The sequence below is a fragment of the Mustela putorius genome, unplaced genomic scaffold (assembly GCF_011764305.1).
Source record: "Mustela putorius furo isolate JIRA1106 unplaced genomic scaffold, ASM1176430v1.1 tig00003858_pilon_pilon_pilon, whole genome shotgun sequence".
Classification (NCBI taxonomy): Eukaryota; Metazoa; Chordata; class Mammalia; order Carnivora; family Mustelidae; genus Mustela; species Mustela putorius.
Genome location: NW_025422010.1, coordinates 2,325,143 through 2,343,232, shown reverse-complemented (window position 1 = coordinate 2,343,232; position 18,090 = coordinate 2,325,143). Strand labels below are relative to the sequence as shown.

General features: G+C 46.5%; 1 protein-coding gene across 7 annotated transcripts in view; it reads left to right on the top strand.

Annotated features, from left to right (window-relative positions):
- Window positions 1-18,090, top strand: part of CABIN1 (calcineurin binding protein 1) — a 147,660-nt gene that overhangs the window by 4,473 nt on the left and 125,097 nt on the right. For 3 of the 7 annotated variants that reach the window (XM_013051279.2, XM_013051278.2, XM_045065242.1), the window contains exons 2-7: window positions 8,785-8,861; window positions 9,801-9,893; window positions 11,025-11,138; window positions 13,999-14,133; window positions 15,246-15,426; window positions 16,695-16,844. In XM_013051279.2, coding sequence (XP_012906733.2) covers window positions 8,859-8,861; window positions 9,801-9,893; window positions 11,025-11,138; window positions 13,999-14,133; window positions 15,246-15,426; window positions 16,695-16,844 — 676 coding nt within the window. In that variant the 5' untranslated portion in view covers window positions 8,785-8,858. Of the gene's footprint in view, window positions 1-8,659; window positions 8,681-8,784; window positions 8,862-9,800; window positions 9,894-11,024; window positions 11,139-13,998; window positions 14,134-15,245; window positions 15,427-16,694; window positions 16,845-18,090 lie in introns of those variants that run through there. The other 4 variants (XM_013051282.2, XM_013051280.2, XM_045065244.1 and 1 more) reach the window with 2 other exon arrangements.

The following is an 18,090-nucleotide window of genomic DNA, read 5'->3' as shown; positions in this document are numbered from 1 at the left end:
TTTTAATTTTTGCGAGTGTGATAGTGCACGATAGTGATAACAAATAGTGATATTTGTGATATATATCACAAATATATATATCACTATATATATATTTGTGTGTGTATATATATGTATATACACAGATATATATTTGTGTGTATATATACACACAAATATATTTATATATTTATATATATATTTATATATTTATATAGTGATATATATATTTGTGATATATCACAAATTTGTGTGTGTATATATGTATATACATATATACACATATGCATATATGTGTGTATATATATATGTACACATATATACACATAAATATATATACATATACACACATATATACATATATATACATAATATATATACATATGTACACAAATATATATATACACACACATATATATATATATAGAAACATTGTCTCAGGGCTATTTTAATTTGCATTTCTCTAGTTATGAGTGAGTATGAACGTCTTTTCATAGGCTTGAGGGCCAGTTGTATGTATGTTTTTGTGACTTATCTATTCATATAGTTTCCCCATTTTTCTTTTTTCTTTCTTTTTTTTTTTTAAAGATTTATTTATTTATTTGAGAGAGAGAGTGTGAGAGAATGAGCATGAGAAGTGGGAGGGTCAGAGGGAGAAGCAGACTCCTTGCTGAGCAGGGAGCCTGATACGGGACTTGATCTTGGGACTTCAGGATCATGACCTGAGCCGAAGGCAGTTTCTTAACCAACCGAGCCACCCAGGCATCCCAGTTTCCCCATTTTTCTATCAGTTTTTTTTTCCTTTGCTTGTGGTATAATACATTTAATGTGAAATGTAATTTTTTTTGAAATGTAAATTTTAATCTCTTTTTAAGTGTATAGTTCCGTGGCATTAAATACATCTACACTGCTGTGCAGCCATCACTACCATACATCTTCCAGAACTTTTATTTCCATCTTCCCACACTAAAACTCTGTACCTATTTTTTTTTTAAGATTTTATTTGTTTATTTGACACAGAGAGAGAAATCACAAGTAGGCAGAGCAGCAGGCAGAGAGAGAGGGAGAAGCAGGCTCCCCAACAAGCAGAGAGCCTGATGCGGGGCTCCATCCCAGGACCCTGAGATCATGACCTGAGCTGAAGGCAGAGGTTTAACCCACTGAGCCACCCAGGCACCCCTCATCATTGTTTTTTTTGTTTGTTTGTTTGTTTTAAAGATTTTATTTATTTATTTGACAGACAGAGATCACAAGTAGGCAGAGAGGCAGGCAGAGACAGGGGGAGAGGAGCAGGCTCCCCGCTGAGCAGAGAGCCCGATGTGGGGCTTGATCCCAGGACCGTGGGATCATGACCTGAACCAAAGGCAGAGGCTTTAACCCACTGAGCCACTCAGGCGCCCCTCATCATTGTTTTCTAAGTGTCAGAATATACATTCTGTATGTATTTATTATTATTTATTTATTTATTTAAAAAATTTTATTTATTTGATAGAGACATAACGAGAAAGGGAACACAAGCAGGGAGAGTGGGAAAGGGAGAAGCAGGCTTCTTGTTTTAGGGAGCACAATGTGGGGCTCAGTCTCAGGACCCTGGGATCATGAGCTGAGCTGAAGGCAGGCGCTTAACGACTGTACCATCCAGGCGGCCTGTATTTATTTTTTTAGATTTATATCTAGGTATTTTATTTTATTTTATTTTTTGGAACTATTTTATTTATTTATTTGACAGATCACAAGTAGGCAGAGAGGCAGGCAGAGAGAGAGAGGAGGAGGAGGCAGGCTCCCTGCCAAGCAGAGAGCCCAATGTGAGGCTCAATCCCGGGACGCTGGGATCATGACCTGAGCCAAAGGCAGAGGCTTTAACCACTGAGCCACCCAGGCGTCTCTGGAACTATTTTAAATGACTTTTTTTTTTTTTTCAATTTTGATTTCCAGTTGTTGCTGGTATATAGAAATACAGGGTGTTGACCTTTACCCTGTGGTTTTGCTACACTCACCTGATACTTCTAGGACTTTATCTTGTAAATTGTCATTTGTGAATATGAGTGGTTTCATTTCTTCCTTTCTAATCTTTTTGCTTTTATTTCTTACTTTATTGGGGTGACTAGGACTTCTAGTGCACTACTGAATAGGAGTGATGAAAGTGGACATCCTTGCCATGTTCGTTATCGTAGGGGGGAAAACATTCAGTCTAATTATGATGTTAGCTATAGGGGCACCTGGGTAGCTCAAGTTGGTTAAGCATCTTGATTCTTGATTTTGGCTCAGGTCATGATCTCAGGGCTGTAAGATCGAGCCCTGCATTGAGCTCTGCACTCAGCATGGAGTCTGCTTGAGATTTCTTTCCCTCTCCCTCTGCCCCTCCACCTGTTCTCTCTCTCTAACCCCTACTATCTGTTTGCCTCTCTAAATAAATGAATAAATAAATAAATAAATAAATAAAATCTTTAAAAAATCATGATGTTGGCCGTAGCTTCTTTGGTAAAATGTTTTTTATCAGATTGAGGACATTTCCTTTTATTCCTGGTTTTCTTCTTTCTTTTTTTAGATTTATTTATTTAAGAGAGAGTGTGCACAAGTGGGAGGTGCAGAGGGAGAGGGAGAGATAATCTCAAGCTGACTCTGTGCTGAGCTTGGATCTCAATGCCAGGCTCAGTCGATCTCATGACTCTGAGATCACAACCTGAGCTAAAATCAAGAATCATGCTTAACTAACTGCATTACCCGGGTACCCCTAATCCTGGTTTTCTAAAAGTTTTCTTTTTTTTTTTTTAAGATTTTATATATTTACTTTGACAGAGAGAGAGACAGCGAGAGAGGGAACACAAGCAAGGGGAGTGGGAGAGGGAGAAGCAGGCTTCCTGCAGAGCAGGGAGCCCAATGTGGGGCTCTGGGGCTCAGTCCCAGGACCCTGGGATCATGACCTGAGCTGAAGGCAGATGCTTAATAACTGAGCCACCCAGGGGCCTCATTTTTCATTTTTTTTTTTTAATCATTAATGGAGAACACAGTATGTGATGATCATGTGCAGTAGGGGGCACATCAGAGGGATGGGGGTCAGGGAAGCTCCTTGATGAAGTCCCATTTGAATTGAGATGGGAATGTTTCCCTTCACTCAGGAATGTCATATTTCACAGTGTCACCAAAGCCGTTAGTGAGCTGTTTTCTGCATGGCTTCTGCAGCTTAGCTTGTCATACAAGGGTTCTCCTGTGAATGACAGATGCTGGTCTTAGAGAAAGATTTGACTGAGAAATTAAATCTCCCACTAAAATATGCCGCCTAGATACCACTCATCTGCTTGTTAATCCCTTCCTTTTTGGAGCACCTGTTTTGTGCCAGACACGGAGGTGCAAAGGTAAATAAGACAGGACTGTTTTGGAGCTTACAGGCTGGTGGGAGAGACCCAGAGTAATTCCAGGGCAGAGGTGAGAGTATGTAGAGGAAATTTAGAAAGAACCTGCTCTTGCTGTATGAAGTCAGTGTAAGATTTTTGGGTTTGAAAAGCTGTTCTATTGTTATATCTTAGGTAAAAATTCTCATATGTACTGATATTTAAAAATCCAAGGTCAGTTGCAAGCTAGTGATTGCTATGTACTATTTTGGCAAAAGTAAAGGGGATAATACAGTCCATGTTACAGAATTCCTATAGTCCTCTCAGGTCCTCTCAGTATTCTGGCTCATTCTTTATTTTGCTATTGGAAATTGAGGGAGCTGAGGAAGAGTGGTAATGATAAGATAGAATTGGGGGTCTGTGGTAGAGGGGATCATGGTCTCATGGAACTAATGTACAAGACGAGTCGTTGGGAGGATCACTTTTTAGGTTCCTCTTCAAATGTTATGTGGACACTCACAAGTATGCCTCAGTTCCAGTATGTATCTGTGTCCAGCCCTACGACTGCCAGCCTTATGAGATAAGCATTATCAAACCCATTTTGCTGATTAGGCTGAGGCTTAAGGGTCCTGGCTGACCTGTCCAAAGTTACAATGCTAAAGAGGGACAAAAATATGACTAAGCCCAATACTCTTTTCAGAGGCTGTTTTGAGTTTGAGATAACACAGATGTGTCTTGTAAGTGTCTGAGATGGACTTTAGTGGTAGAGGAGTGGAAGGTACTATATTTTTAGATTACATTAGAGTTAGCACAGGAGCCTTTTTCAGTGGGGACAATTGGCTTGAACAATTTCTAAAGAATTAGGAAGCCTGAAAGTTCTATTTTCTCTTCAGCACCGTGGGCTCTGTGACAGTCTTCTGGCCCTGATCATGGTGCCCAGGGAGCTTTTGTTTTGAGGAGTCCAGAGGCTTTCTCTGTAGAAGTAGGTGGACAGAGGGGTGGGCAAGGACTTGGGCAGCAAGTGGGACCAGAAACCTCTCTCTCGACTTGGAGCTCACTGTTTTTCCCCTCCGACTTGGCTGGTCATTCTTCATTCAGTCTGTCCTGGGAGCAACTCCGAAATGGGACCTGCACTGGGTACTGCACGAGGGTCCTGCTCCTGGGTGACATAGAAGCCCCAGAGGAAGGCACTAGCCCATCTAGCACAATCCCAGTGGTTGTTGGGTGCCTTCCTGCAAAGTGCTGCTGAGGCAGGAACAGGTAGGCTCTCCTCCTTCAGGAGTAGGTTGCCCTTGGACATGATGGCTGTATTGATGTCCTTCCACCTGTGGATGTGGGGTCTGCTGCTGCCACACAGAAACCTGATCTCTCAGTCATCCCTGAGTGCTGCTCTTATTTTTCTCTCCATGCGGATTTCAGGTGGCATCTGGGAAGACTTGCTGTGACCTTGGGGCTAGCACTTGCCCTGTGGAGAGCCTGTTGGGAGGCCTCTGGTTAGGTATCAGCACTACCCTACAACTTCTCTCCTGCACTCTTTACCCCATGTATAATCATTTGTCCCTGATTTCAGTTCTTTTGGGCATATACCCAGAAGTGGAAATGCTGGGTTATAAGGTAACTTTATGTTTTTGTTTTAGGAACTGCTGAACTGTTTTCCATAGCAGAGCATGAGGGTTCCAGTTTCTCTACATCCTTGCCAGTGCTTGTTATTTTCTATGTGTGTATGTTTTTAATCTTTTTCTAAAGATTTATTTATTTATCTGAGAGAGAGTGGGGGTGGGAGGGGCAGAGGGGGAGGGAGAGAGAAACTCAAGCAGACTGCACTGGGTGAGGAGCCTGATGCAGGGCTCAAGCTCATGACCCTGAGATCAGACCCAAGCTGAAACCTTGGATGTTCAACCAACTGTGCCACCCAGGCACCCCCTATATGTATGTTTTGTTTTTTCTTTTTTTGTAGACAAAGCTTTTTAAAAATTTTTAAAATTTAAATTCAATTAATTTTTTAAAAATATTTTTAAATTTATTTATTTATTTTTAAAGATTTTATTTATTTATTTGACAGAGAGAAATCACAAGTAGTCGGAAAGGCAGGCAGAGAGAGAGAGAGGGAAGCAGGCTCCCCGCTGAGCAGAGAGCCCAATGCGGGACTCTATCCCAGGACCCTGAGATCATGACCTAGCCGAAGGCAGTGGCTTAACCCACTGAGCCACCCAGGTGCCCCAAATTTATTTTTAAATATGAGAGAGAGAGTGAGCACAAGCAGGGAGGGAGGGAGGGGCAGAAGGAGAAGCAGACTCCCTACTGAGCAGGGAGCCCCATGCACGGTTTGGTCCCAGGACCCTGAGATCATGACCTGAACTGAAGGCTACCACTTAACCGACTGAGCCACCCAGGCATCCCATAAATTCAATTAATTACCGTATTGTGTATTATTAGTTTCAGAGGTACAACTCAGTGATTCATCAGTCTTATGTAAAACCCAGTCAGTGCTCGTTATATCACGTGCCCTTCTTAATATCCATCATCCAGTTATCCCATCCCCCACCTCCATCCGCTCCAGCAAAACTCAATTTGTTTCCTATGATTAAGAATCTCTTATGGTTTGTCTCCCTCTCTGATTTTGTCTTGTTTTATTTTTCCTTCCCTTCTCTTATGATCCTCAGTTTTGTTTCTTAAATCCCACGTATGATTGAGGTCATATGATATTTGTCTTTCTCTTATTGACATTTTTCGCTTACCATTATGTACTCTCTAGTTCCATCATCATTGTAAATGTCAAGATTTCAGTTTTTTTGATGGCTGAGTAGTATTCCACTATATATATTTATACCACATCTTTATCCAGGTTCATCTATTGATGTGTATATTTTTAAAATTTTAGTCTAGTTGCAGGGTTTTAATTGTATAGTTTCTACTTTTGTCTCTCTCTCTCTTTTTTTTCTGTATTGTATGGCAGTCACGGTGTCCATCATAGTATAGCTTATCGTAAAGCAGCAGTTTCCACACTGGGCCTCAGTGTTCTTTTTTCCTAGCTGTAGAACCCAGGAGGTAAAATAGCTATTAGCCTAGAGGAGATTTGAGTCTTCCTTGTCTGTGAAAAGATTGTACTTCCTTTCTTGTGAGAACCCTTGGAGAACTCAGAGCCCATGGTGGAAACCATGCTAGAAATCATTGCTGTAGTGCTGTTGGCAACAGCAGTCAATTCATGTTATCCAGGTGGAGCATGCATTCAGTCTGTATGCCCAGAGAAGTGGGCCCTTTCAGGGCCTTCTGCCAGGTTCTTAGATGGGACTTTTTCTAATTCCTCCTCCTGCGAGATCTGGCTTGTTTGGGGGTGCCCCTCCCTGTCCCAGCCCGTCAGGCTGGAACACTTGGTGTTATCCAGAACCCCTCTGTTCCCTCCAGCCTTCCAGGTGCCGAGTCCTCTAAGTCTGCCCCCTGGACTGTGTCCCTTCTGTCCAGTGTTCCATCCAGGTTCCTGGCATCTCTTTGTTTAATAACAGCATGTAATTCACATACCATATAGTTCACCTGTGTGGAGTGTATATATCAGGGATTTTCAGTATATTCACAGAGTTGTGGAACTATCACCACAACGAATTTTTTTTAAAAAAGATTTTATTTATTTATTTGACAGAGAGAGATCACAAGTAGGCAGAGAGGCAGGCAGAGAGAGAGGAAGGGAAGCAGGCTCCCTGCTGAGCAGAGAGCCCGATGCGGGACTCGATCCCAGCACCCTGAGATCATGACCTGAGCCGAAGGCAGCGGCTCAACCCACTGAGCCACCCAGGCGCCCTCACCACAACAAATTTTAGAACATTTTCATCACCCTGGAAAGAAACCCTGTATCTATTAGTAGTCACTCCCCATTTGTCCCTCTCCTGTAGCCCACCATCTACATTCTGTTTCTATAGATTTGCCTATTCTGGACACTACATATAAATGGAATCCGACAATACATGGCCTTTTGTGACTGGCTTCTTTCATTTAGCATTAAGGTTCATCCATGTTGTAGCACGTGTTAGTACTTTAGTCAGTTTTATGACTGAAGAATAATACATTGTATCAACATACCACATTTTATTTATCCATTCATCAGTTGACAGACATTTGGGTTGTTTCCACCTTGAAGCTATTATGAATAATGCTGCTGTGAACATTCTTTTTTTTTTTTTTTTAAGATTTTATTTATTTATTTGACAGACAGATCACAAGTAGGCAGAGAGGCAGGCAGAGAGAAGGGGGGAAGCAGGCTCCCTGCTAAGCAGAGAGCCAGATGCGGGGCTCAATCCCAGGACCCTGGGATCATGACCCGAGCTGAAGGCAGAGGCTTTAACCCACTGAGACACCCAGGCACCCCTGCTGTGAACATTCTTGAACCAGGTTTGGTGTGGACATATGTTTTCATTTTTCTTGGGTAGATACCTAGGAGTGGAATTTCTGGGTCATAGGGTGACTCTGTGTTTAACATTTTGAGCAACTACCAGACTGGTTTCCACAGCAGCTGCACACTTTGCCTTCCTATCAGTAATGTATGGAGTTCTAATTTCTCCATATCTTCACCAATCCTGTCCTTTTTTGCAGACTTCAAACTGTTCTGCCTACCCCTAATATTTTTTCCTGTATTTCTAAAATTTTGCTTTCCTGAAAACTCGTGGTGGCTGCCGTTGTCTACAGGATGACTTTCCCACTTCTCTGGCCCAGCACTCTTCCATCCCCCATGCCCATCTCTGCTCTAAGGCCCAGCCACGGGCTGTGTTGGCATCTGCGTGTGTCCACACTTCCCCATCACACCACAACCCCCTGCCTCTCCGTTTCATCACACACTACCTCAGTGCTGTTTCCCAGGGCTTACCACGAGAGCTGCCTCACTCACTGACCTGGATCCCTTCAAGTGGATTGTTTTCCACCTGTAGATGTTGCCTGGGTTTCTCTTCATTTCATTCAATTATTATTATTTTTTAAAAAGATTATTATTTTATTTATTTGACAGAGACACAGTGAGAAAGGAAAAACAAGCAGGGGGAGTGGGAGAGGGAAAAGCAGGCTTCCCACTGAGAAGGGAGCCTGATGTGGGGCTTGATCCTAGGACCTCGGATCATGACCCGAGTTGATGGCAGACGCTTAAGGACTGAGCCACCCAGGCACCCTTGATTTCATTTAATTATTGAAAAAAAAATAACTGTTTATAGGGCTCTTTCCTCTGCTGAACAGTGAGCCCTGGGAGCAGGAGTTGGTCTCATTCTTCTGTGACCCCAGTGCCTGGTGTCTTGCCTAGCTAGGGCAGAAGCTCTGGCCACAGAACCTGGGTGACAGATCACACAGCCATCCTGAGGCAGTTGCTCACTGGCCTATGTGCTTAGAGCTGGGTAAGCTCCTGGATTTGGGGACTGCTTTGTGATGGGCCCCTGGAACTGTGGTGTGCCTGACTTTTCTTGGGCCCTCTCTCAGTCTCTCCTGTTTTCCTGTCTAGGAGATTGTGGACCAGCACAGCCCCTGCCAGTGATGGGAAGTGGTGCTCAGTGGCAGTGCTGAAGCTCTCTGAGTATGGTAAGGACTGGGGCTTGCCTGTTTCGCTGGTGTCAGTATTGTTCTGTCACTTCACTCCTGGGGGTGAGGGCCATTATCTTGGGGGAACACTCAGTATGGGGCAGCCTTCCTCCTGGGAGAGCTGTTGGTGCAGTTGAGGGTAAGCATATTTAGTTAATATGTTCTGCTGGGCCTTGCTGCAGTTGTCAGAAAGGTACAAAGTTCACATGTTTTGTTAGTGTCTGCTGTTCTTTTTTTTTTTTTTTAATTTAACTAATTTATTTATTTGACAGAGAGATCACGGGTAGACAGAGAGGCAGGCAGAGAGAGAGGAGGAAGCAGGCTCCCTGATGAGCAGAGAGCCCAATGTGGGGCTCCATCCCAGGACCCCAGGATTATGACCCGAGCCGAAGGCAGAGGCTTTAACCCACTGAGCCACCCAGGCACCCCAGTGTCTGTTGTTCTGATGTCTAGGTCATCTGTTGTATCTAGCATTGCTGGGGTGTTCCTTTTGCAGTGGATAGCACTCAGGACATGCTCCCCAAGTAGCTTGTTAAGTAGCTTGTTACATATTCTGGTCTTTGTTTTTCTCCTCGATCATTTATTGTTCATTACATTCTGAGAAGGCCATAGCTGCTTGAGTTATAAGATCATGTGCTTAAGCAGAGTTGTACTCATTGTAGTTTTTTTTTTTTTTTTTAAAGATTTTATTTATTTGTCAGAGAGAGAGAGAGAGAGACAGACATTCAGAGAGAGCACAGCTGGGGGGAAGGCCAGGCAGATGGAGAAGCAGGCTCTTCCCAATGTGGGACTCAATCCCAGGACCCTGGGATCATGAACTGAGCTGAAGGCAGGCACTTAACCGACTGAGCCACCCAGGCACCCCTCACTGTAGGTTGTTAAAGAGACAAGTGACATCTCAAAAGCAACTTTTTTCTTGCCTCAAATCCATGTTTTTAGATTCGAATTGCAGCCTTAAATGCCAGCTCTACAGTTGAGGATGATCATGAAGGAAGCTTTAAAAGTCACAAAACACAGACCAAGGAGGCCCAGGTATGTAATCCATGGTCTTCCTCTGTAGGTAGACCCTGCTTTTCATTTCTGTAGAGCGTACCTCATTTTAAATGCCTTCACAAGACTTAATGGGATTTTAGCTCTCCATCTCATGTTATACTTGCTTTACTTGGGGGTGGTCACACTGAAGAGAAATTCTGTATTCTGTGAGCAGTGTTTGGGCCAGTTCAGCCCCTACTCCCACTTGTCCAGCGGGGACTAACTTTCTGTGCAGCCCATTCTTTGTGCTCACATCAGGACTTGGCACGCCCAAGGATGGCAGCATGTTAATGGTAGGCAGTGCCTTGAGGTTTCCCCGTGCATTGCCCTCATGGGCCAATGTGAAGAGGCGCTTGAGGGCAGATGTCTTGAGGGGGTCTCACTGAAGGTCTGTGAGGGGCCAGGTTCAACATCAGCTCTCTAGATTCTTGGTCATTCGTCTCTTCCATGAGGCCTGGCATCATCTCCACTTCAGCCTGGTTCTTTCCTTCCCTCCACCCATCTCTCTACCTGTGTTCTGCCATAGTACAGTAGTGGCTTGCTTCTTTTTCCCATTTTTGTTTTACCTGGAATGAACATGTGGCTTCCCTTTCACAGGAGACACACAGGCAGTCTTGAGCCCTCTCAAAAGCCAATAGTCAGCTATCCCTGGTCCTCAAAGGATGTCCCTAGGGCCCAGCCTGCCTAGTGCCCCTTCTGTCCCGGAGGAGGTTGTTACCCTCTGTGGACAATGATCAGGCTAGGGCAGAGTGGCAGGTGGAAAGCAATGGAAGCCACCCATATTCTCTGGGAATCTCTGGGTTATTCTGGCTGGTGTGGTTACTCTCCCAGCTTCACCCAGAGAAGGCCCGCTGGTTTCATAACCTTGCCATTGTTCTGATCCTGTGTCCTTGGGCCAGTGTGTGTTTTGCTTTTGCTTAGACTCACCTGAACCTGTGTTGCTCATGCTCCTTGGGGGACTCTTGAGGGGTTCGTCTTCCAGTGATGAGCTCCTGGCAGGTTGGAGTGTTAGGACTGTTTCCACTACAGAGGGAACAGCTGTCAGTTTATGTGGCCTCGACTGTAGCCACCTTACACACACTTTTGGTTTAAGAAAGACAAACCTTTGTAATCTCCTGTCTTGGTTCACAGGAAGCAGAGGCTTTTGCCTTGTATCACAAGGCCCTGGATCTCCAGAAACATGACCGGTTTGAAGAATCAGCCAAGGCCTACCATGAGCTCCTGGAGGCACGCCTGCTACGAGAGGTGAGGCACCACAGGGCAGGTGGTGAGCTTGCCCTCTGCCCTCCCCTTCTTCACTGGGCGAACTTGGACATGTTACTTCTTCTCTCTGCCCCTCAGCTTCCCCACCTGTAGAGTGTCAGCCTCGATGGGTTGTTGTGAGGGTGGAGTGAATCCAGTGAAGCATGCAGAGTGATTGTTCTTAGTAAGAGCCCTGTGTTGGCTACTTTGTTACATTCTCTTTGCAACTACTCTGTTGAGGTGGGGTCCACTGTCCCCATTTTATAGTTGTGGAAATGGAGGCTTAGTGAGGTGTTCATAACTCAGAGCCACCCAACTAGTGAAGCATTAGAAACAGGATTAGAACCCATGGTTTTCTGATACTTAATGATCCTGTGGGCAATACGGTTTGGCAAATGCTGTTTAGGTGATAGCCCGTGAGCTCAGGAAGCCTGAGTAGGCGCTCCATGGGCTTTTGAAAGACAGTCAGAGAAAAGGGTTGGGAGAGCACCACAGAGCCATGTTAGGGTACAGGGTATGGTGGAGAGGCAGGACCTCTTGATCCAGCGTGGGGGCCATGCTAGTGGCAAGTGAGCCAGAACTGAGTTGGCTGGGTCATGGAGATGATTCCTGGAGGTTTGAGAATGAGTGTCAACTTGAAATTGATTTAGGAAGAATTATATTTCATTAGGAGGAAAGGCTTTTGTTTTCAAGTACCCAAACACTAAACACCGAGACGTGCAATGAGGAAGCAGACAGACTCCATCCATGGGCTTTTTTTGGAATGTGGTCCTTCAGTTGAGCAGTCTCCTACACCTCTAGGAAGGCAGACACTTAAGTCCGCCTTGTGTCCCTACTTCTGGATGATTTTTTACCACAGATGAGGCAAAATGCTGAGTTCTCATTGTCGGTTATAGGAGTTCTTCCCTTCCCTCAGGGTGGATGTCAGGATTCTCTAGTGTTGGTTGTAGTGTCTTGGAATTAGGGCTGTGGGAATTGTGACCTACCCCTCCCCATTAGTAGGAAGTGAGTGAGGGCCCAGAGATGAGAACGACTTTATTCTACCTTACTGAGGTTCAGCCACGGCCAGGGGCCGTGTGTGCTTCAGGAGGGAGTCTTCCGTCAGACCATGACGGAGCAGACCTCAGAGGTGAGTGAGTGAGCAGAGCAAAGTCGGAAGGGTGCTGTTGGCCTCGTAGTCATAGGTGTGTCCACTTCCCTCTCTGTCATTTCAGCCCTGAAGCACTGCTGTAGCACACTCCCCGTTGGCTTATAAATGTAAAATGCGATCATCGTAAACAGTTGAAAAGTACAGAAAATGTACAGAAAAGTTTCTTTTCACATTCATCCACATTGGTATACTTAAGATTAAACTAAATTACATAGTTACAGTCTCCCGAACACTTGGCATAAACAGGCCCTAGAACACAGCTGACACCTAAGAAGTGGCCAGCTTCTCTGGGGAGGCTGGCTGGGATGAGCCCTTCGTCTCCTGTGGGCATCAACGTGTCAGTCATGGAGGGTGGAGGACGGTGTGGAATCCAGCTGGTTAGGTGGAGGTTAGTATGAGGGCTTCTGCTGCTGTGTGTGGAGGTATACTGGCTGGTCTCCGAGGTAGGCTCACACGACCTCTGTTGAAGGATTCACACCAGATTTTGAACAGTTCTGTACCCAGAATGGTGTCCAGGTGAGCCTGTTGTTGGGGATCTTTCTGCAGTACAAGCCAGATGACAGGAGAAATAAGGAACGAGGTTGATTTGAGCTTTTTAGTCTTCTTGTTGGGATTCCATAAGAGTGCTAGGGTAGATTTCTTGGATTAGTCAAGGGGCTATTCCTGAAGGCATGTCTTCAGGTCTTACCTGTTCTGATCATGAAGAAGAATGTCATGTGAATGTGACCTGTCCAAGGACAAGGCTGAGATATGGACCTGCCCCTGGAAAGAAGTTCTTTGTGCCACCTAGTTTTTCTGTTAGAAAATGTTTTACTTTGTCCTGTGATTAGAGCAGTAGTTTTCCTCATCAGTGGTGTCTTAGAAGTTGTAGGGTTTTCTAAGAGTTTTCATAAAAGCTGTAGTGAAATAACTTTTTATATAAAGCACATTTATGGGGCGCCTGGGTGGCTCAGTGGGTTGGGCCTCTGCCTTCGGCTCGGGTCATGATCCCAGGGGCCTGGGATCGAGTCCCGCATGGGGCTCTCTGCTCAGCAGGGAGCCTGCTTCTCCTCATCTCTCTCTCTGTCTGTCTCTCTGCCTATTTGTGATCTCTCTCTCTGTCAAATAAATAAATAAAATATAAAAAAAAATAAAATAAAGCACATTTATAATCTTTATGCTCTTTTGGCTTGCACTTTTGATATTCAGGGTAGGATTACTGTCCTCGCAGTACAGAGATCCTCAGGGCGCTAAAGTTTTAGGTAAAGTCACTGTCCACAGTTACATGATGAGTTACAGAGTTGGGAGCCCCGCCTCCTGATTCCTAATCCGGTGCTCTTCTGGCTGCGGGATGTATAGAGATGCGTAAATTGGCTGCCTGGCCATCTCCAGACCCTGGTGCTGCCCCCAGGTGGCCTCCTCATGCCCTGTCCTTCCTCTTCAGGTCTGCTCTGGGGGAGCTGCAGGCTCTAGGTTTGACCTTTCAGGCCTGGCTATAGCGATGGGGTGCCGAGACTATCTGCAAACTGCCTTGTAGTGATACAGCTTTCCTTCTCTGTCTGCTCGGAGCTGGAGGGGTCCTCCAAGGACATCTAGTATAGGGCTTTCCTTTTCCAATGGAGGGTGGCACTGGACTGGGCCAAGGGCCTGCAGCAGAGGCCCGCTGGGAACCCTGGTGTCCTGCTGAGGCTTCAGGGCCTAGGTGTCACTCTCGACCTCTGTTTTTGTTCACAGGCAGTTTCGTCCGGTGATGAGAAAGAAGGGTTGAAGCACCCTGGGCTGATGCTGAAATATTCCACATATAAGAACTTGGCCCAGCTGGCTGCCCAGCGAGAGGACCTGGAGACTGCTATGGAATTCTACTTAGAGGTGCAGTTTTGGCAGTGCTTATTGGCCCCTTGGGGTTTTTGAAAGCTCTTGGTGGAAAGAGTGAGGTTATGGTCTTGCTAGCTAAAAAGAAGAATTTGTAGTGGTGCATCACCAAGCTGTGGTCCCTGAGACCCTCATCAGCTGGCAGCAGTGTGTTCAGAGAGAGCAGGGGCCTGCATGTGCATTGGTGTTCTGCCACTCAGGGCCCATGTGGCCGTGGCGAGTTGCTTGCTCTCTCTGGGCCTCCAGGTCTATAGCAGTATAGTAGGCACAGTAAGAAAGAGGGCGGTTGTGAAACTGGAATGAATTGGTACATACACCTGTGCTAAGAACACAGCTTGACCCTTGGCACTCTGTACTTGCTCGTAACAGTATAACCATGATCTCGGTATTAACAGTCACCATCTCTGTGGGCACCTCTAAGGTGCCAGACACCATGTGAACTCCTTTCCACACATGCGCTAACTGGATATCATCTTGCAGGGATGCAGGATGCACTAAAATCTTCATTTTAGTGGTGAGGGGACTGAGGCTTGGGATCACGCTGCTAGTCAGTGTAGGAGCAGGATGTGAACTGAGGTCTGTCACCAGAGTCCGTAATTTTTCTAGAACCCCACAATTCAAAATTAAATAAAAAATTTTTAAATCCTGCAAAAATACCCCCAAATCCATTTTCTTTTCTTTTTTTAAAAATTTATTTATTTATTTATTTGACAGAGATCACAGGTAGGCAGAGAGAGGGAGGGGGGAGCACGCTCTGTGCTGAGCAGAGAGCTGGATGCAGGGCTCGATTCCAGGATCTTGAGATCATGACCTGAGCAGAAGGCAGAGGCTTAACCCACTGAGTCACCCAGGCACCCCCCATTTTCTTTTAATGGTACTTTCATTAATGGTACTTACCTATCAGATATGTAAGGAATACAGATGTTCAGAGTGACAAACTGCGTCAGGAAGATGTTCTGAATTTGATAAATTGGTTCCTGTAACGTGTGTTGGCCATTTTTCTGGGTGGTTTGGGTGGCTGGGTTGGTGCTCTGCCCCCTCCTGTCACCATGGGTGCCTGCTCAGCGAGAGAGCCGATTGAGCATTTCCATCCTCTGTGCTGCTTCCAGGCAGTCATGCTGGACTCCACAGACGTCAACCTCTGGTATAAAATCGGACATGTGGCCCTGAGGCTCATCCGGGTCCCCCTGGCTCGCCATGCTTTTGAGGAAGGGCTGCGGTGCAATCCTGACCACTGGCCCTGCTTGGACAACCTCATCACTGTCCTGTACACCCTCAGCGATTACACAAGTGAGTCAGGCTTTGATGGCTTTCTCCCATGTGCTCGTGTTTTGCGGACAGAGGAGGGAGGGCAGCTTGGGTAAGTTGGAGGCCAGGTTAACACTCAAGGGCTTTCTGCTAGACTGTCAGGAAGGGAGATGGCTTTGCATTCCTGCTTTGCGTGTGTCTTTCTCACTCAATTGAGATTTCTTGAGTGCATTGTGGTGATGGGTAGCACGCTCTCTGAGTGGTTTTCCCTTTGCTTGTCTCATTCTATCCTTGCATTGTGCCATCCTGAGCCAGAACCTGTTTCCATAACTCACTGACAGTTGGCCTAGCAGTTGCACCTTGACTCCTGGGTGCTGGGGGACCTCACTACCTATTGAGGCAGTCTGTCCCTTTGTAGAGCCAGCAGGGCTACTAGAATGGTCTCTGCCATCTGCCAGATGGAGCCCCATTCTGCCCTCCATTTGCTTAAGTTCCTTGGCTTCAGCCTTTCTGTCTGTTCTGCAGAGAATACCTTTGTCCTTTGCATGGGCTGGTCCTGAGGCAGGCACTGATGAGGCGTTCTAGGAGTCAGCCTCCTCTGGGTGTCCTCTGAGGCCAGAGAGGAACGAGGCTCTCCAGGAGTGCTCAGAGCGGGGCTGAGTGCAGTGGGAGCCCGGGGCTCTGTCCGCTGACCAGCTGCAGGCTGGTCTGGTGTGTGCAGGTGCTCTGTGTCTGTCTGGGCCAGTTACTCTTTTTAGGATGGACATGCTAATGAGCACTTGCTGTCCACTTTCAAGGTTTAGGCCTCGAAGACTGACTGGCAGAGGCTTTTTCCTTCCCTTTTTTAAAGACAAATAGCATGGAGTGTTTAGAGAGGCACTTGGCCCTGCTTACCATTCCCCACCTCCGGTTCCCCATAGCTGCTTTTTGATTGAGGTAGCACACACACAGAGTAAAGTGCACAGTATGTACATGTGGAACCTGTTAAGATGCAGAACATTTCTAGAGCCCCGGAAGGCAAGCTGCTTTGGCTCCCATTCCAGTCATTTCCATCCCAGAGGTGATCTTGATTTCTCTCCCTTTTGTTGCCAGAGAGGAGCTCTGCTTGTTGTCGAGGCTCTTCTAGGGGGTGTCAGGTGGCAGCGTGTACTCTTCCCAGCCCGGCTCCCTGGGCTGTGGTCTTCCTGTCTGTCCGTGAATGCCCCCAGGCCATCACTCAGGGCTCTTTACTGCCATGTTGTCTATTATGTGCGTCTGCAACAATTTGATAGTTCTGTGCTTGCACATTGAGTTCTTGCCTAACACTGCAGGGAATGTTCCTGGTGCGTACTCCAGAGGACACCTCACTTGCTGTGCTGCTTGCCCCGGTTTTCATACCCACCAGCGGAATGCAGTGGTGTTTGTGCAGAGCCCTTCCGACTCTCACAGCTCCTTTTTCAGGAGGTGTTCAAGCTCCTCTTGTAAGTTTTCTGGCTGCTTGAGAGCCACCTGAGGTGGATAGTCTTGTGTTCTGCCTGTCTTTCCCCAGGCTTTAGTTCTTTGTACCTCTCTTTCATGGTCGGAGAAGTTGTACTTGGTAAACTGAAGTCCTCGGGGGAGACCAGGGTTGGGGGGCTGAATGGCTGCCCTGTCTGGGAGAGCTCTGGCCTGAGAGACCTGACACTCATTTATTGATTTTAGTACGTTCGCACATGCATGCATGTGTGTGGGCGTGTATGTTTATAGACTCCATGCCCAGCGCGGAGCCCAACGTGAGGCATGAACCCACGACACAGGTCAAGACATGAGCTGAAATCCAGGGTCAGACGCTTAACTGACTGAGCCACTCAGGCCCCCCAGACCAGATACTCATTTAAACCCCAGAGTGAAAGCAGCGTGTTAATTCAACTCCCAGTGGCATTTATCCACTTGAGATGAGTAGGCAGGGGTGCTTGGGGTTGATGCCTGCTGACCACCTCTTGTTCCCTTGGAACTTCCCAGGTCTTCCCTCGGTGGGAGTGCCGGTGTAGTACAGCTAGTGCCATGAGCTTTACCAGAGCCAAAATACCTGCTGAGAGCCAGAATCACCAAAGGCTCCAGTCCTCCCTGGTTTTCTCTCTGGGCGTCTATGATGGCCACTCTCGTGTCCCACTGTGGTCCCAGAGAAACTGTGTTCTTATTTGTGTGGGGCAGGAACCGCTAGGCTGTCTATGCAGCCGTTCGGTCAGCTACTTGCTAGGCTGTCCTGGGAACCCCCAGACCCTCCCTGTGCATAGGTTGCACAGCCTTCATGTGCCTTGTGGGGGGCATTGTGGTATCTGTGTGACTAGGCTCTGCTCTCTCCTTCCGTGGCACTCTAGGAGGGCACCACTTCCTTCTGCCTCTCAAAGCTTCCATCCCCACATCTCTGCTTCTGTTCTACTTTTCCTTCCTCCTCACCCTGGATCCTTCTTTGGTTTTTCTTGACAGCAGTGGGTTGCAATACATCTACACTCAGACTCTGAAGCTGAGCAGGGCATGGTAGTGGTCCCAGTGCCCAGTCGGAGCAGAGCTGGCTCTTGGCTGCACTGTACTGTTTTCCTGTGTGTTCGCAGGTGAGGCCTGCTGGCACTGGGCCTGCTGGGGACTTATTTATGGCAGTCACGTCTGTCATGGGCTAGTCCCTAGAAATACCAATGGCTTTCCTAGTTCACATCACAGCTCTGCGCTCACATGCCCACCACCGCA